General features: G+C 40.4%; 1 protein-coding gene and 1 pseudogene across 1 annotated transcript; both read left to right on the top strand.

The window, feature by feature from the left end:
• The first annotated feature begins 1,907 nt into the window (after positions 1-1,907).
• LOC127226477 (zinc finger protein 58-like) lies at positions 1,908-4,865 on the top strand (annotated as a pseudogene).
• Positions 4,866-6,910: 2,045 nt separating this feature from the next.
• Positions 6,911-17,923, top strand: LOC127226469 (zinc finger protein 58-like). The gene is given in 8 exon segments (XM_051190519.1): positions 6,911-6,961; positions 7,409-7,492; positions 7,600-7,677; positions 9,120-9,246; positions 9,932-10,027; positions 16,396-16,657; positions 16,659-17,137; positions 17,140-17,923. Coding segments are annotated over 8 exon segments (1,464 nt in total). The 3' UTR covers positions 17,427-17,923.
• Positions 17,924-25,918: the final 7,995 nt, after the last annotated feature.

Here is a 25,918-nt window from a genome sequence, read left to right as displayed (position 1 = left end):
TAATCTGGATTTTCTCTAGCATGAATTCTGTTGTGTCTAGTAAAGCCTGTACAATTTTTAAAGGTGTTGCCATGTTGTTCACATTTGTAGGGCTTCTCTCCACTATGGACACTGCAATGATGTTTAAGATTTGAAGAAAAGTTAAAGGCTTTGCCACAGTCATCACCTTTGTAGGGTTTATCCCCAGTATGAATTCTTTCATGTTGAGTAAGGTTTGTAGTACAAGTGAAGCCTTTGCCACATTCTTTGCATTTGTAGATGCATCTTACAGTTAGTCAGGACAGAACCACACCCTCCACTTCCTTTACCCCGAACACCACCCTATCCAACCAGTAAAGCAAACTGCTGATGTTGGATTCCTGTTCTTCCACCAGTGGAGTGCAGTTACCCCTGTTGAGCAGTTCTGTGTTTCTCCTCCCTGCCTTCTGTCATTGTATTCTAATGTCAGTGTGACAAGGAGACACTTGTGTGTACAACTTATTCATGAACCTTGCTGTGTTAGACATGTCCTCTCAGGAAAGCTCTGGAGGGGTGTGCTGATGATGACATTCAGCTGCTGTCTATCAATCTATATGATTATGTCAGAGGCCATGGAGAGACATTGCAAAAGGGTTGAACAGGGGTCAAACACATGCCAGGAATAAGCTGGGCAGCACAGATTTTCTTTATATGGTCAACTCTAGTTCTAAAAGTGTCTGCCACAGTGTCCTCCATAGTCATTATCAAAAAGATCTAATAATGCATATTCTTTTTTAAATTCTCAAAGTGTTGTTATTCCGATACTTGCCTATTCTATAGCATGATCAGATACTTAAATGATATTTAGTCTGTGTGTTCTTCCCCTCACCTGCTACTTCTCATGTCCCTTGTCACTATCATTTGCATCATTACTGAACTCTGCAGAAATCCTGAAATCCAGATGACAGCCTGACCAGCTGCATCAGACTCTATTTCCATTTCACCTGACATTCCTGACTATGCACATTAACTGTTGGGAAATTCCCCCCACACACACCATGACTTTCTCCTGTGAGGGATGTATGTATGTGTGGTGTACAGGAGGACATGGCACTAAATGCATGTTCTGTGGATGCATTCATTTTACATTTCACCTGTCATAAATGGATCGTGTCCCTCTGGGCTTATAGAATCTTTTATCTGTCTTTCCTTGAAGATGGGTACAGTGTGAGATCATGTGACCATTGTGAACATGTCTAAGGACTATTAGTCACCAATGTAAGAAACATTTCTATCTCTCTTTCCTGCAAGGAAAAAAATCTAGATTTGTGTTCAAGTTACACAATGCCTGTATCAGGGTTTCTACTGCTGTGATATAGACCTTGAAGAAAGACAGTTTGGAGAAGTAGGGGTTTATTGCAGACTTCAACTTCAGATAACTGTCCATCACTGAGGGAAGTCAAGGCTATAATCTGAGGTGAGAGCTGGAGCAGAGGCCACAGAAGGATGCTGCTTACTTATGTACCCAATTGGCTTTCTGTACCATATAGGAGTGCCTGCCCAGGGTGGGCACCACCCAAAATGTGTTGTGCTGTCTCATATCAATGATTAAGAAAATGCCATAGGCTTCCCTACAGGACACCCCCCCCCTTGTTTGTTTTGTTGAGATAGGTTTTCTCTGTGGCTTTGGAGGCTGTCCTGGAACTACCTCTGTAGACCAGGCTGGCCTCCAACTCACAGAAATCCGCCTACCTCTTCCTCCTGAGTGCTGGAATTAAAGGTGTGTGGCTACCAACTTTCTGCTCCTACAGGACCATCTTAGGGAGGCATTTCCTCTATGTTTTTTCTTCACAAATAATACTAGCCAGTCACAAGTTGACATGAGAACTATCTAGCTTAATGCATCTTGGTATTTATATTATTAATGGTTTAAATTAAAGAATTAAAGTATGTTATCAAAAAATGATCTTTGTTTGAAAAAAAAAAAAAAAAAAAAAAAAAAAAAGCTGTCCTTTCAGGACGTGGCCATTGAGTTCTCTCCGGAAGAAAGGGAATGCCTGGGATGTGCTCAGTGGAATCGGTACAGGGATGTGATATTGGAGAATTACAGCCACCTTGATTTCCTGGGTGAGGGATCTCATCCACAGTGAATTCTTATTTCACCATCAACATGTGGCTTCCTCACTTTGTACTGTATCTCATGGGAACATTTCAACAGCGAGTTTTATATGCTTCATTTTCAGACAAATTAGGGAGATTGCTCTATTAAGACTCATGTCAGGGTTGGAGAGATGGCTCAGTGCTTAAGAGCACTGATTACTCTCCTAAAGGGCAGGAGTTCAATTTCCAGTACCTACACGACAGCTCACAACTGTCTGTAATTTCAAGATCTGACACTCTCACACAGACATATGTGCAAGCAAAGCACCGATGTACATAGAAAATAATGTTAAATCATTAAAAAAAAGAATCATTTCACTGCTTTTCTCTTTTGTTTTTAAACTTTCTGTGTTGGATATATGTTTCCTTCGCTTGTGGGACTGTTAGGAATTCAGTGGCATGAGACATAGAGTATACTTGTTAAAGTTTTTCACATTCAGTTTCTCCTTTTAAATGAACCTCAGAATCTGGATGTTATAAATTCCTTTATGTATTGTAGTAATCTGTCAGAAAACATCTACAAAACTAATTGTTTGAGTCATTTATTACATCATCTTTTACCTTATGAGCCATTCACTGAAAGGGACATGTCAATTCCCAGTAGAAGAACAACCAAACAATCCTGTTCCCTTTTTTACAAACAGGTCTTGCTGTCCCTAAGCCACATCTGGTTACATTTCTGGAACAAAGACAAGAGCCTTCAGGTGTGAGGAGACAAGTAGCAGCCACCGTGCACACAGGTGTGTAGGAATGAGGGGTCAGGGTCAAAGTTGAGAACCAAATATTCAACAGAAAGGTAGGCTTTCCCATGTGCCTAGAAACATGACTCTATAGATATCATTCTTTAGGTCTCTCTTGTTGCCAAAGCATGTCTCTCAGACGTTTATGATGGTCTAAGTGGAGCATCTACTTCTTCTGTGGCCTATCTTTTGTACCTTCCAAAATAAAACTCTGTGTAGGATAAATATTTTCTATTTTGATGATGGCCCAAATTTATACTATCACATTAAAGTAAGCTTGGCTAATTTATAATTTCATGGGTATATGGCCATATTACATCTCTATTTTTTGATGTGTTGATTCTGTCAGTAAAATGCCCTTACAACTTACTTAGCTATTAAACTTTGAACAATGTGCTATTCTGTGTTTATGCCCTTTCTCTAGTAGAAGTATAGATTATTTCTCCGTGTTATATTTTATCATTGATGCTCAGTGCCTATACATCTTGAAATATACTTTCTCATTTGTGCTTTAATATTTATGAGTAAATATTTCCTTTAAAATTCTAGGCATTGGTTCTATCTTCTCAAACCGACATCACGCAACCAGTCATGGACCAGGTAATGCAGTTTGTTGAGCCAAGTCGGCAGTTCGTCAAGGACTCAATTCGGCTGGTTAAAAGATGCACCAAACCCGATAGAAAAGAATTCCAGAAGATTGCCATGGCCACAGCCATAGGATTTGCTATCATGGGATTCACTGGCTTCTTTGTGAAACTGATCCATATTCCTATTAATAACATTATTGTGGGTGGCTGATTGCTCTCTCTTCATGGGAACTAGTGAGCAAATGAGGGTGTGAAAAGCTCATGAAGTAAAAAGTTGCTGAATACTTTGTGGTTTTTTTGTTACCTGGATACTTTGTGGGTTTCTTTCTTCCCCCTTCCTCCTCCCTCTATTTCTAAATTAAAACAAATTAAAATAATTTCAAAATAAACATTTTTTCCATGACAGACATTTAAAAAAAATCTAGGCATTGTAAGTATGAAGAATATTTCCTAGCTTTTGTTACAACAAGGTCATTGATTGTAACTCACTATGTATTCAATGCCAGAGAAGTCATACATTTCATACATTGGAGAAAACTTACAACTATGAAGAATATCTTAAGGACCTTAGTTCTTATTAAACACTTTCCATACACCAGAGACTTCACACTGGAGAGAAATCCTACACATGTAAAGAATGTCATAAGGCCTTCAGTACGTGCTCATCACTTTTGATAATCCAGAAAGATCATACTAATGAAAAAACATACAAGTGTGAAGAATGTGGCAAGTGTTTTTCCTCCTTCATCCTTCAAGCCATCCATTCTGAAGACAATCCCTGCAAGTGTGCAAAGTATGGCAAAAGATTTTTGTTTTTGCACTACTTCTGGAATGTCAGACAATTCACGCTGGGGAGAAATCATACAAATGTGAAGAATGTGACAAAGCCTTTCATTATCACTCATCTCTTAGGAGACACAAGACAATTCATACTAGAGAGAATCCCTACAAGTGTGAAGAGTGTGGCCGATGTTTTTCTTCATCTTCACCTCTTAAACAACATCAAACAATACATTCTGAAGACAATAGCTACAAGTGTAAAGTATGTAGAATGTAGAAAAAAGGTTTTTCTCTTCAAGGACTCTTCAGAAACCTCAAATAATTCATATGGGAGAGAAATCATGCAAGTGTGAGGAGTGTGGCAAATGTTTTTACTTATCTTCATCCCTTCGACATCAAAGAATTTACTGTGAAGACACTCCCTGCAAGTGCAGAGTGTGGTAGATGATTTTATTCATTTTTACTGCTTAGACAACATCAAAAAATCCATTCTGAAAACAATCTTTATATTTGTGTACAATGTGACAAACGGTTTTCCTATTCTAGGGATCTTCAGGAACACCAAACAGTTCATACTGGAGAGAAACCATACAAGTCTCTTAGGAGACAAGAGAGTTCATACTGGAAAGAAACCCTATGAATGTGAATAGTGTGATTTTTTTTCCAAGGACCTTGAATGACATAAATAGCAACAAAAATTCATTCTATAGACAATCTGCAGAAAGGTGTTGAATGGTTAAAGGCTGTTTATATTTGTATTGAAAACATGATATAGTTCATATGGGAGGGAAATCCAACTCTTAAAAAATTTACCTCTTCAACCCTTGAAACACATCAAGTGATTCATTCTGACTACAAACTCCATGAGTGTGTGAACTGTGGTAAAAATCTTTGTTAACAATTCAGATATTCTCCAATCAAGTGAATCCATAGTGGAGAATATGAAGTTAATTATTTTGCAATGTCAACAGGAACATCTCACAACAGCACAAATGCTAAGAGTGTCAGTCAGAGAATAAAGACTTCTCGTTGCTATAACCTCCAACAATTTGTTCAAGTGGTGTGAGTCTTTTCTTCTATAACTGCCAATGTTCCATGAAACCTTTACCATGTCATAACTTTGCTCAGAATGTGAGATCTAGGCTGTGGCATAGTTACTGTTGTTTTTCCCGGTGGAGTTATCCATGTTCCTGTAATATCTGTCCTTGGTGTATAAGAAGCTCTGCAGAAGGAGTTCCAACAATGGATAATGGCTGAGCTGTCATTACATACACCTGTTTGTTCCATGTCCTTCCACTTTGGAGGGGGAGCACGGAATACAAGCAAGAGCTCATAGCACACCTAATGCCAAATACACACCTGGGTTTGTGGGGGGATTGGAGGGGCAAGGTTAAAATTCTAATACAGCCTTCCAAAATCTAAATTTCTTACATAGATTAACAGATGAGAGTTTCAAGGGAATTAAGGACAGGTGATAAATCCTGAGACGGATTTGGAGTTCTTTGCAAGTACCTCCTATCCTGTAGAGATTCCAGTGTTCACAGCAAATTTGTTTTTACCAACTGTGGAGTTGGGTCCATGTCTGGAACATGAAGAGTATGAGTTAGAGAAACATGGGATTATTAATATGCAGGATTGCATATTAAGACAAAGCCTAAAGTAAATTCAAACTGCTTTGCCATGAATGTTTTGTTTACATAGTTGATTTATTTTAATTTTTTTCTTGTTTGTTGTTGTTGCTATTGTTTCTATTTTCTTCCTCTGTGTTGTTTTGGTTTTTTCTTTGCTTTTTCCTTTTTCTTTATAGGCAAGGTCTCTAATTATTCCCATCCAGGTTTGGATCAGGTCCATTTTTCAGAAGCCTGTGATTATTTAGAAGCACATTCAGGCTCACCAGGGCTGGTTTCAAAATCATTGTAAAAAGATACTTTTGGGCTGGCGAGATGGCTCAGAGATTAAGAGCACTGGCTGCTCATCCAGAGGTCCTGAGTTCAATTCCCAGCAACCACATGGTAATGAGAGCTGGTGCCACCTACTGGCCTGCAGGCAAACATGCAGACAGAACACTGTATACATAATAAATATAATAATAATAATAATAATAATAATAATAATAATAATAATAATAAATATTCTTCTCCCCCACATCAGTGTACTGTACAGTTTTACTTACTTGTCTGGATGGTTATCTGGACTGTGAGCTGACAAATGACAGGGTAACATCTTATTCATGATCAAAGTTTGGTCTTTAGCTTTGGCTTGTCCCCCCAACTAGCTCTTATGAATTAGCCTGTCATTATTAATGTAGGTTCTGCCACATGGCTTTTTAAAAACATCCCCATTGTTCTGTATGCCTGACTTGGCCCTTGTCTTGCTGATGCCTCTGGATCCATCTCTTCTGCCCTCTCTCTGGAAATCCCACCTGTCCTCTCCTACCTAGCTGTTGGCCATTCAGCTCTATTACATCAATCAGAAGGTGCCCTGGCAAAGACAAATCATCACACTATACAAAATCTATCTCACACACTATTGCTTCATTATTTTAAAGCACAACAGAGCCATTGTGAGTTTTAATAGTGTACTAATATTAAAAGACCAGAAATGACCTGGGAGCCTGATAATTATGTGTAAGTCTTGACTCACATTCAGACTTCTTGAGTTGTGTATCTGGAGGTGAACACCACAATGAATCCCCATGGCTATTTGAAACCAACGAAAACAGTGGCTACATGGTTGGTAAGAAACCAGACTTTTATACATTGTTATTAACTCACCATACATTACAAGAATTAAGTTCCTGTTTCCTAAGACTAAAGCACCGGGAAAAATATGTTTCAACTGTGATGAAGCGACACTATGATGCATGCCTACTATATACGGAACAAAAATAATTGTGCTTTGCCTTGTGAGAATGTTTCTCCAGATAGCTTTCAGCTTCTTTTTAAATTTCTAACGGCCAGTTAATTCGACAGATGTTTTCTATGACACACCTGATGTTTTCTTTAGATCTTTTCCAACCAACAATTACCTGGATGGCTTTTTCTTTTTTTAACCCCAATGTTTGGGGAAGAGGGACCTCAAAAGCTAACGAGGGACTGCTCTCTGAAATATCGACTTTAAAAGTGAAACAGGTGCTCCTGTTTAAAAACAAAACAAAGCACAACACAAACTTGTTTTAATCAGACATTCCAGGTAACACTGCTCAAGCGGACGCTGCGTCTTCCTCCCATCCTGCACTGCGGGAAGCCAGATACAAACACAGGAAGAGTAAGCAGCATTGCACAGTAGGTCATTCCAGCAGACTTCTGGGAAATGTAGTCCATCCGACTGTGACGTCACATAGAGACGTCCAGGAAAGCCTTTTCCGGATTTAGGTTTTACACGTGCGTCTTCCTCAAAGTTGGGCGCAAGTTCTGCCCTGCTGGATCTCCTGCTGCGTCTCTGACTTGGAGGTTGGTGCAGGGTGCAGCGCAGCCTGAGACTCTGTGCCCGGTGCGGGTCTGTCTTGGAGAGAGCGGACCTGGGCGGGGTGGGAGGGCGGAGAAGCTGCCTTGGAGGTGCAGTGCTGAACCTGCTGGGACGCGGGAGTTTGCAGGTCAGGGCTGAGGAGAGGGCTATAGGGACTGCGACCTGAGTGATGGTTTCCTTAGGACGTGCAGCCCGAGTCCGTCTTGGGGCTTCTGGGACAGGAGAGCTGTCTGGGGAGCGCGGAGTAGATGATAGCTCAAGGTCCAGGACTACAAGCTAATGATGGTCAGCTGACTGCCTGCTGCTGCAGTGGAGCTGGGAGCTCACTGAGCAGCTTTGGTGGGGAAGCATGCCTCACTAGCTGAGCCATTCTCAAGTGGAAGCTGTCAGATTTCTCAGGATCTTAGAGCAAGCGGGGTTTCTGACCCCTCCTGTATTCTGTCCTGCTTGGTGTAAGGGTCTTGAGGTCTTGATTGTGTTCGTTTTCTCTGCCAGCTAAAGAATTAAGAGAGGACAAACCAGCGACTCAACTGTTCTCTGGTGGGAAGTTCTGCAACAGGGACAGGTCTGCCAGACTCAGCTGCTACAGAAAAGCTTTGACTAGGGGTGAGAGAACGCAGGTACAGCAGACATTGAGGGAAAGACCTACAAAGCAAAGTGGGGACTAGGAAGGCTTTTGTGTCAGGTTAGCAGGCTGAGGAGAACCCACAGACCTGCGTGTGTTTCTGTGATTTAAAGTAGACAGACCTATGACAGAAAAGAAACTCCAGTCCACTTTATTGCACAGCCCTGTTATCTTTGCATTTGTGAGGGGGAGACAGGACCCCACTCCCCCAGGTCCTCCCCCTGCGCCATAGCAAATTCAAGTCTTAGGCTACTCGAGTCTGTGTCAGAAAACACTTGAACATACTTCGTGGATGTGATAAATGCATTCAGTTGCTCATGGAATGTTTTTTACAGTGAGCACCATGACAGATCGATTCAATCAGCACTTTGGTGATTTAAGATCTACTGTGTTTCATTCTGTTAACCCATTCTGTGTGTAATTTCAACTTCTATCAGTCACATATTAAATTGTGGAGATCAGACAGTTGTTTGCCAAGAGCTGGAGTAGAGGCTACAGAAGTACACTGATTACTGACTTGCACAGCCTGCTTTCCTATACCACATAGAACTGCTTTTCCAGGATTGGCACCATGCATAATTGGGCTATGCTGTCTCATGTCAAACACTAGTTAAGAAGATGCCATAGGCTTCCCTACACAGAGACTTATGGTGGCATCTTCTCAATGATATTTCTTTGTTCTCAAATGACCCTAGCTAGTCTCAAGTTGACAGGAAAACTATCCAGCCCAATGCATCTTGATATTTATATTATTAATGGTTTTAATTAAAGTGCATTATCATTTATTGATTTATATTTCAGGAAATGCTGTCCTTCTGGGATGTGGCCATTGAGTTCTCTCCGGAAGAGAGGGAATGCTTGAAGCCTGCTCAGTGGAGTCTGTACAGGGATGTGATGTTGGAGAATTACAGCCACCTTGATTTCCTGGGTGAGGATCTCATCCACAGTGAATTCTTATTTCAGCATCAGCATGTGGCTTCCTCACTTTGTACTGTTTCTCATGGGAACATTTCAACAGCCAGTTTCATGTCCTTTATTTTCAAAAAAATTAGGAAGAGTTCTGTACTAAGAAACATTTTGGCCCTTGAGAGATAGCTCAGTGGCTAAGAGCATTGGTGTTCTAGAGGACTGGAGTTCAATTCTCACACCCCGCATGACAGGTTATAACTGTAATTTCAAGGTCTGACACCCTCACACAGACATCATGCAGGCAAAGCACCAATACACTTAAAGAATAAAATTAAATTATTAAAAAGAAGAATCACTTCACTGTTTTTCTCTTTGTGTTTAATCTTTCTGCGTTGGATGTATGTTTCCTTCTCTCTAGTGGGGCTGCTAGAAATTCAGTGGCATTAAACACTTGAGTAAACTTGATAAGAAAAGCCTTTCACAATTCAGTTTTCATGTTTTCTCCCTTTAAGTGAACCTCAGAATTTGGATGCTATAAATTACTTTGTGTGGTATACTGATCCTGTCAGAAAACATTTACAGAACTGATTGTCTGGAGTCATTTATTACATCATCTTTTAACTTATGAGCCATGCACTAGAAGGCATGTGTCAATTCCCAGTAGAAGAACACCTAAATAATCTTGTTTCCTTTTTTACAAACAGGTCTTGCTGTCCCTAAGCCACACCTGGTGACATTTCTGGAACAAAGACAAGAGCCTTCTGGTGTGAAGAGACAAGCAGCAGCCACCAAGCACCCAGGTGTGTAGGAATGAGGGGTCAGGGTCAGAACTGAGGTCCAGATATCCAACAGAAAGGCAGGCTTTCCCATGTGCCTAGAAACATGGTTCTATGGGGATCATTCTTTAGGTCTCTCTTCATGGCTTTGTTCTCAAAGCATGTCTCTCAGATGTTTATGATAGTTTAAGTCTCTTCAGCTTTGTATTTCCACAACAGTGAGCTGTATTTTATTTAGGTGACTACCTCCAAGGTTTTGTTGTTGTTGAGTTTCCACTGTAGTGTAAGACTCAGGGAAAGAGAACTCAGTGCTGGTCATACTGAGAGTAATTTCTTTGCAGAGGTTGACAGCAGACTCATTCCAGAAGGATCTCTACACCAAAGTGAGCATGATTGGGTTCATAAAGCCAAACCCACAATTCCATAACAGAGAGGCAGGCAGTGACAGGCTCAACACTTTCAGTCCCAATGATTAGAAATATTTGGGGGTGGGAAACAGTGAAGATTCAAAACATTAACATATTGTAGAAGGGTTATATTGGCCCCTTAGGTTCACTAATTTGAAAGAGACTGTTTTTTTTTTTTTTTTTTCAACACTTATACCACCAGTTGGTACAGTAGGTTCTGACCATTAGACCTATGAAGAGAAGGACAGGATGACCTACAAGGCCTTACACTCTTGATTCAGGGATGCCCATCGAACAGTGATTGTTTGCCTCTCTTTCATGGCAGTTAGTAGATGTAGGCCCTTTAGTGAGTATAAGGCTCCATGGTTTTGGGGTTTTGTTTTGTTCTGTTTCTTTCAAGTTAATGTATCTATGATATAGTTGTTCTGTTATTTGCATATATTCTCAGTCACATGTTGTTAAAGCTGGTAAAATGTTTCTTGTCAGATTGAGTCAGGGTAGCCACTATGGCTAGCCCTATAGGAAGCATTATGGCTAACATTACCATATGTTCAATTGAGTGAAGAGATCTTGTGGTTACTTCTTCTCAGTATAGATTTGTATTGGCTTCCTGCTTTGTAATGGGACCAGGGCTGAGGAGTGTAGGTGGAGTTCTTCATTGGAACCATAATCATCTCTGTCCTGCCAGCACTCCCAAATAACCACTTAGAGACTTATTATTAATTATAAATGCTTGACCAATATCTCAGGCTTATTACTATCTAGCTATTACATTTTCATTAATCTATATATCTTACTTACACTCTGCCATGTGGCAGGACCTTTTCACAAGATGGCATTTTTATCTCTTGCTCCTCCACGTCCTGGGGACTCCTTGACTCTGCTTTCTTATCCTAGCATTCTCTGTGCCCTGAAAATCCTGCCTAGCCATCAGACAATCAGCTTTTTATTAGCAATGAGAGTAACACATCTTCATAGTATACAGAAGGATTATCTCACAGCCTTTCTTTTTCCTGTCTAATTACAAAGGAAGGTTTTAACTTTAACATAGTACAAGTATATGTAAGAAAAACACTTGTCAATTAACTACAATTACAATGTCCAGTTCATTTCTGTTTGGCAAATTTAGGGAAAATATTATCTATCTTATCTTTGAAAGTCAAAAAAAGTTTTATTTCTAATTTACCTGTTATTATAACTAAGGAAAACTTCAAATCTAATTATTTAGTCTTAACTCCATCAAAGACCCTTAAGGGTGAAATGTTATATAATGACAGGGATGTCTGGCTGCCTGGACAATCATCCAAAGTTCTTCTATAACAATGGGGTATCCATCTTTGGCCTACAGGCCTAGAATGTGTGACAGACATTTTTGTGAAGCAGGGAATATTGAAGGACTGTCCTACCTTGTCTTGGCAAAGTTTAAAGTTGCTTTCTTCTGCATTCTGCTTGTCCAGTCTGGATAATATACTGTCAGCAACTGAGGAAAGGGCAGTTTGTTTGCCCTACTGCCTGGCTTTTGCTATCAAAAAAGCAAACTCCTTTGGAGTTTCTTCAATGCCTGTCATCATCTTTGAAGTAAATTGGTGCTGCCAGGAGCAGACAAGTATTACTGTCATGACAAGCCTTATTGTATTAAGACATTTAAAATGCCATATTCTGTAGATCTTTGAAGTGTTTGACGACCATCTATCTACCTAAATATATCTGTTTATGACCTTGAAATTGAGCCTAACATGAGTATCAGTTTGACTGTTATATATGATTAACTACTGTCCTGTATTTTTAATTATACATTACATTTTTAAATGAGCTAGATAAGCACAATACTCCAAACAAGAGTAAAAACTTACATATAGTATAACCCAGCATTTGCTCTGCCCAGAACATCTTGTCTAGCTATTAACAATGTCAGTGATTGTACCAAAAAAAAAAAAAAAAAAAAAAAAAAAAAAGAGAGGGTTCCATAGCAGAGGAGCTGGTCCCAGACGTCTCTGGAAGGTGACTAGAATGACCGCCCCTGGGTGAACTTTCACAGTCCACCTCACCTCCTCCTCAGGCCGTATGGCTGTCTTTACTGATGTGGTGTCTTAATTTCAGTAGTGCCCAGAGTTGAGCCTGCTGTGCCCACTGGCCCTGTGGTTGAGCCTCTGTCATGTCTTATCTACCACTTTGCTGAGGACTCCATACACAATCAGGCATTGACATCTCAGCCCTGGGATTGGCTTTGTTAAGAGGAGGAAATTCAAAGCCAGGGGACAGGGCATTGCCGTTTGAACTAGAGTGTAGTTCCCATACCAGTTGGGTGGCAGGTATAGGTACAAGGTTCCTCTCAGTACCCTCAACTGTCAGTTCAGGAAACATGGAGTGCCGATAAGATGCAGTGAGTATCTCCATTACTTGACACATTTAGAGTGTGGTGAAGAGTCTAAGGTCCTCCTCGGTGTGAGGGAGTCCACCCCCTGTCTGGTGGGACTTGAAGATTGATTCATCTTCCCTAGAGATCAGGACTAGGATTTCCTGCTCTGGTTTCCAGACCAGAGGAAGGCAGGAGCCATAGACACTGACACTCCTATTCCCCACACATCCCTATGCTGTGTTGACAATGTAGTTAATGTAGTGTGTCTTAGGATAAGTGTGCTAACCTCTCCTGGGTGTATCTTTCCATGAAAAAGTACTCGAGCATTCAATTTCAAAAACCAGCTTTCTCTGTTTTTGTTCTGTTTTGTTGGTGTTTTCTTTGGTTTTGTTTTTCAAGACAGGGCTTCTCTGTGTAGCCCTGGCTGTCCTAGAACTGGCTTCTGTAAACCAGGTTGGCACCAAACTCAGAAAGATCTTCCTACTTCTGCTCCTGAGTGTTGGGATCAAAGGTGTATGTCACAACTCCAGGCCCGATAACTTTAAGTATATCTGATTTTAATATCATTTCACATTAAGCAAAGACAAGGTGAACTTGAATTTGTTTCAGTTACCTGCTGTAGACTTACCTTTGATGACATGTACAGGGGACTCCATAGTGGAAGGTAGAAATTTTTCTTTCCCTCTAATATTGTGTCTGGAAATGAATTACATTTGTATTTAGCATGACTATGAACACAACTTTGGTCACTCAGTATATTTCATGATTCATTAGGTCACTCATCATAAACTATTATGTCTTAATTACCTTTGTAACAACTTACAATAAAATAGGGACTCTCACATCAGTCAAGGATTTAACAAATGAAATTTATTTACCTGTGCAAAAAAATTACAGTTGTTGAACTGAAAATTTTTTATACCCATAAAGATAAACACAGTCCGTGGTGGACTACGAACTTTAACCTCCTGATCCCTTTATTCTGTTCTTTATAAAATCTGCAGACCTTCTCCTTTCAGTGGCTGTATCATCCTAAGGAATACCATAAGGGAGAGCTCGGGGCCGGGGGTGAAAAGCTTGAAGAGGAATAGACTTGGGCTTGCCCAGGCCCACTAATAGAGCCTCAGAAAAGGTGGCACATGGCTCATGGAGCACAGGCAGGGGACAGCAGATCCAGGAGCCTTGAATCCAAGTGACCCCAAAGAGTGACAGATTGTGTGTTCCACGAGGGGGTCAGGACGACAGAAAGTAAGTCACAGAGCCATAGCTGAGACAGCATAGATGGAGGGTACTGTGCATTCACTCATTCAGCATCTACAGAATGAGGGAAGACCTGGGTTTAACTGAAAAATGTATCCATTACTTCTTCAGTCCACACCTTTCCTCTCAGCAGGAGACACAGGGAGGGAGTTCCTGTCAGGATTTTTCCCCCCTCCAGAATCTGAACCAGACAAAAACACCCACACCTACCCCATTGGAGGACCAGAAGGACAAGGTTGGGTTTTGTGTCAAGAAATGCATTGGTCCTTCCAGCACACTTTAACCTTATTTGATTGGATTTATAAAACTAAGCCCAAAATTACTCATACTAGATGTAGGCCCAAGGCCCAAAATCTAAAACTTTTAGTTCCACTGATTCAAATAATTTATTTTATGATGTAAACCAGGGGATGTTTCTAAGCTGCCAGGAAGGCTGCACGAGAACATTTTCTCAACAGGATTGTTTGGTTGGGGGAGCAGTTGGATAAAACTCAGACAAAATCAAGTCATTTGGGGCATTTCACTGACAGAATCTATAATATTTTCTTCACATGTAAAACATTGCACACGTTTCTAAATAACTAGGTGTGAAATCATTGTAAGAAACTAACTTCACACATGAGTTTCTTTTATGTCACTTGCACTCATGTTGACGAAAGTGACATCATCAGGGTTCTTTGTCTTTGATGAAGCTATCTTCTAAATTTTTTCTTTATCACATACTCATTAATAAGAACTTAAAATGCATGCCCTTTGTGGATATATATTCAAAGATTCAAAGTCTCTGTGACTAGGAATGTATGTTTAATAGTTTTCAACATTATGTGCGTTCAAATTTTTTTTCTTCACTTTGCAATTTGATATTCTTTGGTATTTATTTTGAAAGTGTGTATAATGTTTAATCATTTGTTATATATTCCCTATATATTTTGGTGGATGGATAAGACACACAAGGGCTGTGTAAGATTACAAAATATGTACAAGCTCTGCTCTGTGATATTTCTACTTCATGGGTAAACATGAGTCTCCTGTTTGCATGGCTTGTTCATTGTCTCTCTATATCGGGAGCTGTCTTTGCAGGGCTGCAATCAGAGCCAGCTGAGCGGCTGCACGTCCATACCTGAGTGGGGGAATGTGGATGAGGGAGAGGCTAGCTATAGATAATAAAGAAAGAGAGAGAGACAGGATAACGGTCAAGAGGGCAGATAGGTCAATACTGAAATGCCACGAGTTTATTTTTCACCACTCTTATATACTATAAGTTAAAAAGGGAACACAGTATCATGTATATGGAACAGACTTTTCTTCCTTTCTCATTCTAAGGGCTCAGTAACCACACCTTAGCTCCAACCTCTCCTTCCCTAGCCTTGAGGTCAGGAGTAGCCACACCTCAGATTCAGGTTTGTTGTTATTTAGACTAAGATGGCTGAAACATCCTTCTGTAGCCACACCTTTGACCTTTAAGTCTTGTGACTTGCTGACAGCTTTGAACTATCTGCCCTTGTGCCAAGATGGAGTGCAGCCATCTTTATGGGCACCCACATCTCTATTTATGACTCAATAGCTATTTCTCTTATAAATGAATAAATCTTTGGAAGTACATAATTTTTCCCCCTGGGCATGCTAACCTACTCCATTGATCCCAGCACTTGGGAGGCAGAAGTAGCTGGATCTTCAAGTTTGCAGCTAGCCTGATCTAATGAGTTTATTATTTATTCACTGACAAATATATTGTGTCAGCAAAATTTGTGAAATTCACAGGTGAACCTCAAGTTTTTGTTTATCATGACTTGATTGCTTCAGGTATATACTTTTTTGTAATTCAAATAAAAAATGAAATAGTGTTCTGAATTTGTGAGCTATAAGCTTAAACTTGTTAAACTTGTAGACCATCTACTTCTTGTACAGCATATCTTCTGATTTTAAAATTAAGCTATATAGAGGATAAAAATTATGTATTTAGATGATGGCTCAAATTCACATACACAATCACATTTAACTTTTATTTTTTCCAGGCTTGTCTTCTTTATAATTTAATGGGTGTTCAGCCATATAACATCTCTATTGTTTAATGTGTTTATTTCTGTTAGTAAAATGTCCTTAAAACTTACTTAGCTACCAAATGTTGAATATACCATTATGTCTATCCTTTTATTTGGTTGTGCTCTCATTCTAGCTGAAGTATTGATTATTTCTATCTGCAGTATTTTATCATTTATATTTAGTGCCTATAGGCTTGAATATACCGTAGTTTCTCACTGATTCTTCAATATGTATGAGTAAATGTTTCCTTTTAAAAAGATAAGCATTGTAAGTATAAAGAATATTTCCGAGCATTTGTTCATATCTCAACTTTTCTTCAGCAGGAACAAGACCCAAGAATAAAAATGTATATAACAAGGACGTTGATTGTAACCCACTACGTATTCAACGCCAGAGAATTCATACAGGGGAGAAACCCTACAAATGTGAAGAATGTGGTAAGGGCCTTAGTTCTTATAAAACATTTTCTATACACCAAAGACTTCACACTGGACAAAAACCCTACCAGTGTAAAGAATGTCATAAGGCCTTCAATACGCGCTCATCACTTTTTATACACCAGAAAAATCATACTAATGAAAAAAACCTACAAGTGTGAAGAATGTGGCAAATCATTTTACTATCCTTCAATGCTGAAGCAACATCAGAGAATTCATTCTGGAGAGAAACCTTGCAAGTGTGAAGAATGTGGCAAAGCCTTTTATGTTCCTTCATTCCTCCAGGCACATCAACGAATTCATGCTGTGGAGAAATCATACAAGTGTGAAGAGTGTGGCAGATGTTTTTCCTTATTTTCATACCTTAAACAACATCAGGTGGTTCACTCTCAAGAAAATCCATATAAGTGTGAGGAGTGTGGGAAAAGGTTTTACTGTTTTGTAAAGCTTCAAGACCATCAGAAAATTCACACTGGGGAGAAATCATACAAGTGTGAAGAATGTGGCAAATGTTTTTACTTATCTTCATCTCTTCGGCGACATCAAACAATGCACCGTAAAGACAAACCCTACAAGTGCAAAGAGTGTGGCAGATGTTTTTACTCATTAGCATCTTTTAGACGCCATAAAAAATCCACTCTGAATATAATCCTTATACATGTGTACAATGTGGCAAACGGTTTTCCTATTCTAGGAATCTTCAAGACCATCAAACGGTTCATACTGGAGAGAAACCATACAAGTGTGAAGAATGTCAGAAAGCCTTTCATTGTCACTCGTCCCTTAGGAGGCACAAGGAAGTTCATAATGGAGAGAAACCCAACCAGAGTGAAGATTGGGACAGATGTGCTTCCTCATCTTCACGCCTTAAACAACATAAAAGAAAAAGGAAAATTCATTCTGAAGACAATCCCTAGTAGTGTGCAGAATGCAACAAAGACTTTGTAAATCTTTATATTTTACTCAACACATGATATAGTTCATACAGCAAAAAATCCTACAAATGTCTTAAAAAGTTTATTTGTTCCACCCTTAAAACACATGAAATGATTCATTCTGACTACAAAGTATGTGAGTGTGTGAAGTGTAGTAAAAATCTTTGCTAAAAACTCAGATCTTATCCCGTAACACAAGAAATAAAAGACTGGGACTGGTATTGGGATTCAAATGTCAAGCTGATCAGAAAAGCAAAGCAGCCGGCCACTGTTTCTCACCTCTAGCTCAGGCTGAAAGGGCTCATCCATGAGCTCTTCACCAACCCTCAAACTGCTGCCTCTCCTCAGTGTGGCTGGAGAATGTCTTCCTATCTTCAGTATGGCTGCTGAATTAGTATCTATCAGTGTGACTGGAGAATGAATGCCTCCTACTGAGACCTAGCTCCTGTCTTATATTCCTCCCTAATGCTTGGATTAAAGGTGTGTGATCACAAGTGCTGTAATCATGTTTGTGTGAGCTATTTCTTTTTAGGACTGTATCAATCTTGTGTAGATCTGGGTGGCCTTGAACTCACAGAAATCCATCTACCTCTTGATCCTGAGTACTAGGAGTACAGTTATGTACCACCACCTTCTGGCTGCTGGGATCAAAGGTGTGTGCTTCTATGGCTTGAGGCTGACTTTGCTTTCTGAATCCTCATGCAAGCTTTAATAAATCATAAATAATATATCACTACATTATCCAACTCAAATGAATCCATAGTGGAGAATATCAAGTTGATTATTTTTGCAAAGTCAACATGAACATCTAGCTTAACAGAGTACAAATGCTAACATTGTTATGAGAGAACAGTAGAGACTTCTCTTTGCAGTAACCCCCAACAGTTTGTTCAAGTAGTATGTTGGGAACATATTTTGATTAGTGAGTCTCTTTCTTCTGTAACTGTAAATGTTTCATGAAACCTTTACCATGTCATAACTTTGTCCATTGTTTTCCTGCAATCTAAGGTCTGGGCTGTGGCACAGTTAACTGATGTTTTTCCCCAGTGGAGTCATCCAAGCTCCTGGAATATCTCCTCTTGGAATATCTCTATCAGGTTATTTACACAGCATCTGGCTCCTGAATCCTTACTGGTAAAATAAAAGGATAGACCTTAGTTAAACCAACATGAAGGCCCAGTCATCAGCTGAGGGAGCAATAGCATTTACAGAGGTTTCCTGTCTTGACTTTACACAGCCTTACACTCAATAGCTGCCTTCCTAGCTAACTCATCATAAACTTTCTAGCTAACCTGTCCTGTACTTACTAGCTAACTCTTAAATTATCCCATAATTCTTACCTATGTTTAGCAACATGGCTTGGTACCTTCCCAGTAGAGCATTTTCATCTTGTTTCCTTGTATTTGCTGGTAACTTCTCTGAATCCGCCCTTCTCCTTCCCATCCTTAGTTTGGTCACCCTGCCAATACCGCCTGCCTGGCTATTGTCCAGTCAGTGTTTTATTGTACCAATTTGTGTGACCAGTATTCACAGTGTTCAAGAGGACTGTTCCACAGCATTTCCCCCCTTTTGTCTAATGAAAAAGGAAGGTTATAACTTCAACATAGTAAAATTATAAATGACAAAACAGTTACTAAGTAAGAATTAGTTATCATTTCCAGTGTTACTTGTAATTGGCAAAATTAGAGAAAATTATTATCTATTTAGCTGCTTAGACAGTCACCCAAAGTTCCTCTGCAACATGAGGGCATCCAGCTCTGAACTACAGTCCTAGCATATCTGACATTCCTTCCTGGGAAGCAGGAAATTTCAAAGGGCTGTCCTATCTTGTCTTGGCAAAGTTCAGCATTCGCCTTGTACTGGTCCAGATCACAGTAACTGTCAGCAATTGAGGCATGGTCACTTTCTTTGCCCACTGGCTAGCTTTTTCCATTTAAAAAAAAAAAAAAAAACTCTTTACAGAGTTTCTTTTATGCTCACCATCTTCTCTGAAGTAGATTACTGCTGCCAGGAGCATTCATTTCTCACTCTCATGAAAAGCCTTACATTATTAAACATTAAATGCCATATGTTGTAGGTCTTTGAAGTGTTTGAAGACCATCTATGTAAATATATCTGTATGACTTTGAAAACATACCTAACATGTCTGTAAGTTTGATTATAGATGATTAACTTTATATTTCTTAATTATACTTATTTTTAAGTGAGTGGCATAAATATACCTTAAACAAGAATAGAAATATACAGTACAACAAAACTAAATTTGTTCCAATAAACCAAAATCTATACGAATATAAAATATTTAAGATTAGTAATTGTTTTTTGGATTAGTATAGATTCAGTAATCTACCATTTTATTCTATCATTTCTATATCATACCACCCTTCTTTTAGAAAGAGATCTCTGAATTTAAATCTTTTCTTTAGTCTTTTTTTTTTTGACTGTGACCAATATCAATTTATAATCAGCCTCCTAAACAAAGACTAATATTAATAATCGATTTTGGGAGAATCTGGGTATAGTTCTCAACACTACTTCCTGTTGTTTGGGGGCAGTAGTAATCTTTTGGGAGACCCTGAGAAAATTTAGGATTATGGTCTAGTCCTGACTGTAGTATCCTGTGAGTCTGGATCATCTCAGCCAGCAGCCTTGAAGCTGTTATAAAACCCAGAGGAAACTGCAACAGAAGCTTTCTGAAATGTTGGGTCATCAGGGCCATCTGTTCCTGTCAGATTTTTCAGGGGGTGTTCCATCAAATCTGATTTTTCCTAACCAAGAATGAATCCAGAGCCTCTCATTTCTTTTTAAAATAAAAGCAGGACCTTTTCCCCATAGTAACATCTTTTGACTTAAATTTTGCAGTCAAGGTATTTATAAAATATATAGGTTGGTATAACCTAGCAGCTTTCATAATCAAAATGTCTCTCAGCACTTATTTGCTCATTAACAGGCAACACAATGTACATAATCCAGATTGTGTATTTTCCTTCTTTACATGGCTTATTATTTTTATTATTCGGTTCCCCTTTACATACTTTCTGTGCCCTTTTTTGTTTCTCTCCTAAGCCTATGTATATTTTTAAACACACTTAACTCATTTGTAGGTTTTTTGTTTTGGTTGTTTTGTTTGTTAATTTTTTTTTGGTCCGAACCTATTTCACTTTTCTATCTTTGGCTGATCACATGAGTGGCTAACTGCTAAGTGGTAGTTCTGACACGTGCTACTCATAAGCCCGTTTAAGTGATGGTATGGGGACCTCCCAAAAGAGCCACCGGTGCTATGTCACTATTTGGGAGCTGATTGGTGGCCCAAGAGAAAGCCTGTGATGCTACTAAAGTGATGAATGTTCATACAGTTAGAACACATTCAGAACAGAACCTGAGGCTTTCACATTGGATTTGACATCATCTGCCTGCATATATTTTGTGTTGTACACCATGAAAACTAAAATCCACGAGGGAGTTGGACCCTGAAAATCATATATGTTCTCTTCCTGACCCATGTTCATTACCTGCTTCAAATCCTTCCTTATCCTCCTACTCAAACTTCATTCTCTTTTCCACTTTACATGCTGTACCCACATAGACAACTCTTCACATATGTACATGTATTAGTGTCTAGATAACACATATGAGGAGGAACATGGCAGTATATTTCTTTATATGACTGGGTGTCTTCAACTAATAGACATTTGATGTCCATTATTTTTCTGTAAATTTTGTGATTATACCTTTCCCCTCTATGTGTTTGTGTGTAATAAACATGTATTTTCCATTAATTCATGGACACCTATGTTGACTCAGGGTTTTTACTGTTGTGAGTAAAGAAGCAATCAGGTATGCCTGACATGTACCACATCTAGTTGGCCTCTCTGTGCAGTAAGATTCATCTACTCTCTACCCAAAAATCCCACCTGTTTTCTCCTGTCTCGCTAATTGGCCATTCAGCTTTATATTAAACCAATCAGAAGGTCCCTTGGCAAAGACAGATCTTCACAGTGTACAAAAAGATTACTCCTCACAATATTGCTTCACCATTTTAAAGAACTGACTTAATGTGATTTTTAACGCTATGGAAAGATTCAATCAGAACACAAGGACCAGAAATGACTTCTGAGCCTAATGTTAAAGTCCAAGTCTTGAGTCCCATTCGTGAATCTCCTATTGTGGATCTGGAGGAGAACACCAGACAGTCCCCATGGCTGTTTGAGACAAAAACAGTCACATTGTTGTTAAGAAACCACACTTCAAAGAAATTTCCTCTTTTATAATGACCAATTATCTTGACAGCTGTTTGTTATTAACCCCATCCTTGTCTCAAAATGGACCACAAAACGCAGTGAGGGGCTGCTCTCTGAAATACCGACTTTGGGAGAGAAAGCTTGGTGCTCCTGTAAAATAAAGCTTGCTTTATTCAGGCATTCGTGCACTTGCTTTTTCTCAGGCCAACAGCTGTGCAGACTCTTGCTTCTTTCTCCCAATCTCTACTGCAGGCAGACAGAATGGAGTGCAGGGACAGTAAATATCACCCACTCAGGATTCCAGGAATTCCTTCGCTCAGACTTCTGGGAAATGTAGTCCGTGCGACTGTGACATCACAGAGAACCATCCTGGAGAGCCTTTTCCGGATATGGTCTGCACATGTGCGTTTTCCCCAAAGTTGGGCGCGAGTCCTGCCCTGCTGGATCTTCTCCTGCATCTCTGACTTGGAGGTTGGTGCAGGGTGTAAAGCAGCCTGAGGCTCTGTGCGGGGTGTTGGTCCCTCATGGAGGGAGCAGACCTGGGCTGGGTGGGAGGGCGGAGAGACTGCCTTGGAGGTGGCTGGGACTCGGGAGGTTGCAGGTCAGGGCTGCGCCCTGAGTGATGGTTTCCTTAGGACATGCAGCCCAAGTCTGCCTTGGGCTTCTGGGACAGGAGAGTTGCCTGGGAACGCGGAAAGGTCCGGGACTGCAAGCTAATGATGGTCACCAGAAGTGGAGCTGGGAGCTCACTGAGCAGCTTTGGTGGGGGAAGCATGCCTCACTAGCTGAGCCATTCTCACGTGGAAGCTGTCAGATTCCTCAGGATCTTAGAGCAAGCGGGGTTTCTGACCCCTCCTGACTCTGTCCTGCTTGGTGTAAGGGTCTTGAGGTTTTGATTGTGTTCTCTTTCTCTGCCCGTTAAAGAATTGAGAGGAAATACCTGAGGCCCAACGGTTCATGGGAGTGAAGGAGTGAAATTCTGCACTCTGCCAGAGTCAGCTACTACAGAAAAGCTTAGACTAGGGGCGAGAGAACACAGGTACTGCAGACATTGAGGGGAATGACCCACTGTGAAGCAAATTGGGGACTAGAAAGGCTTTTGGGTCAGGTCACCAGGGTGAGGAAGAACTCATAGACCTGTGTGTGTGGCCTGAGATTTAAAGTAAACAGACCTGTGATGGAAAAGATGGTGCTTTACAAGCTCTCAAGTGGGAGAAGGGATGATAACCCAGCAACAGGACTGCCTGAACAATGACATCCTGCAGATATGAATATCATGTGGTTCTACTCATGATGCGTATAAAACCACCAGCAGTGGTGGCACATGCCTTAGTCCCAGCACTTAGGAGGCTGAGTTAGCCGTATTTCTGAGTTAAAGGTAAGCCTGGTCTAGAGAGTGAGTTCCAGGATAGCCAGGACTACACAGAGAAACCCTATCTAATCCAACCCCCCCCCAAAAAAAATTTATAAAGTCTTGAGTTGGTTGCTGTTGTTGTGATGAAACATCATGACCAAAAAATAAGTTGGGGAGGAAAGGATTATTTGGCTTACCCTTTAACACTGCTGTTCCTCCCCTGAAGGAAGTCAAGACAGGAACTCAAACAGGGCAGGATTCCAGAGGCAGGAGCTGATGCAGAGGCCATGGAGGAGAGCTGCTTACCGACAACTTGCCTCCCCTGGCTTCCTCTGTGTGCTTTCTTATAGAACCCAGAACCACCAGCCCAGGGATGGCACCACCCACTGGGCCCTCCCACATTGATCACCAGTTGAGAAAATGCCTTACAGCTGGATCTTGTTGAGGCATTTCCTCGACCAAGGCTTTTGCTGAGGCATTTCCTCCACCGAGACTTCTTCTACTCTGATGACTCTAGCTTGTGTCAAGTTGACACACAAAACCAGCCAGTACATTAAGTACCTAAACATTGCTAAGAGAGGGAGAATTAGTCTTCCCCATGGATGAACCAGTGTGTATACTACAAGCAAATCACACTACTACACATTATTCCATTTTCCTATAGAATATTGATCACCTGCCCCAGGCGGGCACCACACATAATGGGCTGTGCTGTCTCATGTCAATCACTAAGAAGATGCCATAGGCTTCCTACACACAGACTTATGGAGACATCTTCTCAATGATCTTTCTTCTTAAATGTCTCAAGTTGACAGGAAAACTATCCAGCCCAATGAATCTTGATATTTATATTACTTTTAGTGATTTTATAATTAAAACTGTGATATCATTCATTGACCTTTGTTTCAGGGAAATGCTGTCCTTCCAGGATGTGGCTGTTGAGTTCTCTCTGGAAGAGAGGGAATGCCTGGAGCCTGCTCAGTGGAATCTGTACAGGGATGTGATGTTGGAGAATTACAGCCACCTTGATTTCCTGGGTGAGGATCTCATCCACAGTGAATTCTTATTTCACCATCAGCATGTGGCTTCCTCACTTTGTACTGTATCTCGTGGGAACATTTCAAAGGCCAGTTTCATATCTTTTAAGAACAATTAGAGTGGTTGCTCTACAGCTAAAAACGTTCCAGTGTTTTTCTCTCTGTGTGTTTGAACTGTGTGTTAAATGTATGTTTCATTCAGTAGTCATGCTAGTGGAACTGTTAGAAATTCACTAGCATGAAGCATGGAGCACACCTGTTAAAGTGTTTCACAATTCATTTTTGGGGGTGTGTTTTGTGGGTTGGTCAAAAAAGAGGTCACTCCAAGATGAAAATTTAAGGCACATACAACAGCAGGAAGGTCCGGCCTCTGATGAACCAAAACATGAGCCGCTGTAGTACAAAGGCAAATTTACTGATTCTTACACATAGTTACACATAGTTTCTTGTGTAAACTATTTCCTTATACCAAGGTCCCCAATCTAATCTATATGTCTCTCCAAGGAAAGCATCACGTGGCCCCATGACTTTTGTCCTTTATTGTTTGCAATATGCAGTAACCCAAGAGCCTTAAATGTGCCAGAGGCATCCTATGACCAAAGTCATTCAAAGGCTGCAAACCTCTTAGATAAGCAATTCTACAAATCCTGGAAAACCATCACTGCTTTCCACAAAGATTCTTTACTGTTTTCCACAATGATTCCTCGAGTTCAAGATACTTCTAGAAAACAAATATTCAGTCTAACGTTTATGCCAGATGCAGTGGAAAGTGTTCCTTTTAACAATTACTCCAGGTCCAGCGAAAGTATTCACCCTACTGTCCACCCCAGCTACAGTGACTCTGCTGAACTACGACTTTTAATGTTTTTCCCTTTAAACGAGACTCAGAATCTAGGTGTTGTAAACTTTCTATACTTGTGATCCTGTGAGAAAACATTTAAGGAACCGATTGCAGCCACTTACTTCCATATCTCTTGTCTTATAAACAGTGTACTGGAAGGGACGTGTGAATTCCCAGTGGAAGAACACTTAATATTGTTCCCTTTTCCTCCAAACAGGTCTTGTTGTCAGTAAGCCACACCTGGTGACATTTCTGGAGCAAACACAAGGACCATGGGATGTAAAGATACAAGCAACAGACACTGTGCACCCAGGTGGGTAGGAATGAGGGGGGGGGGTCAATGGGCAGAAAGGCAGGCTTTCCCATGTGCATTGGAAGAAGGCTTTGTGGCATTAATTCTTTAGGTCTCTCCTTTGTGTCTTTGTTATTGTCAGGAGCGGTCTTTGTGAGGCTGCAATCGGAGCCAGCCGAGCTGCCCCAAGTCCATACCTGAGTGGGGGAGTATGGATGAAGGAAAGGCTAGCTATAGACAATAAAGACAGAATAAACGATCAGGACAGCAGATCAGTCAAAACTGAAATGCCACGAGTTTATTTCTCACCACTCTTATATACCATAACCAAAAGGGGAACACAGTACCATGTATATGGAACAAACAGACTTTTCTTCCTCACTTATTCTAAGGGTTCAATAACCACACCTTAGCTTCAACTTCTTGTTCCCTAGCCTTGAGGTCAGGAATAGCCATAACTCAGATTCAACTTCTCATTCCCTGGCCTTGAGGTCAGGAGTAGCCACACCTCAGATTCAACTCTGTTGTTATTTAGACTAAGACAGCCAAAGCATCCTTCTGTAGCCACACCTTTGACCTTTAAGTCTTGTGACTTGCTGACAGCTTTGAACTATCTGCCCTTGTGCCAAGATGGAGTGCAGCCATCTTTATGGGCACCCACATGTTACCAAAGACATGTTGATTTTCCACACTTCCTCCAAGTATGTAT

This window comes from Phodopus roborovskii, unplaced genomic scaffold (assembly GCF_943737965.1).
Source record: "Phodopus roborovskii unplaced genomic scaffold, PHOROB, whole genome shotgun sequence".
NCBI lineage: Eukaryota > Metazoa > Chordata > Mammalia > Rodentia > Cricetidae > Phodopus > Phodopus roborovskii.
The sequence above is the reverse complement of the archived record's forward strand: the minus strand, read 5'-3'. Positions and strand labels throughout refer to the sequence as shown.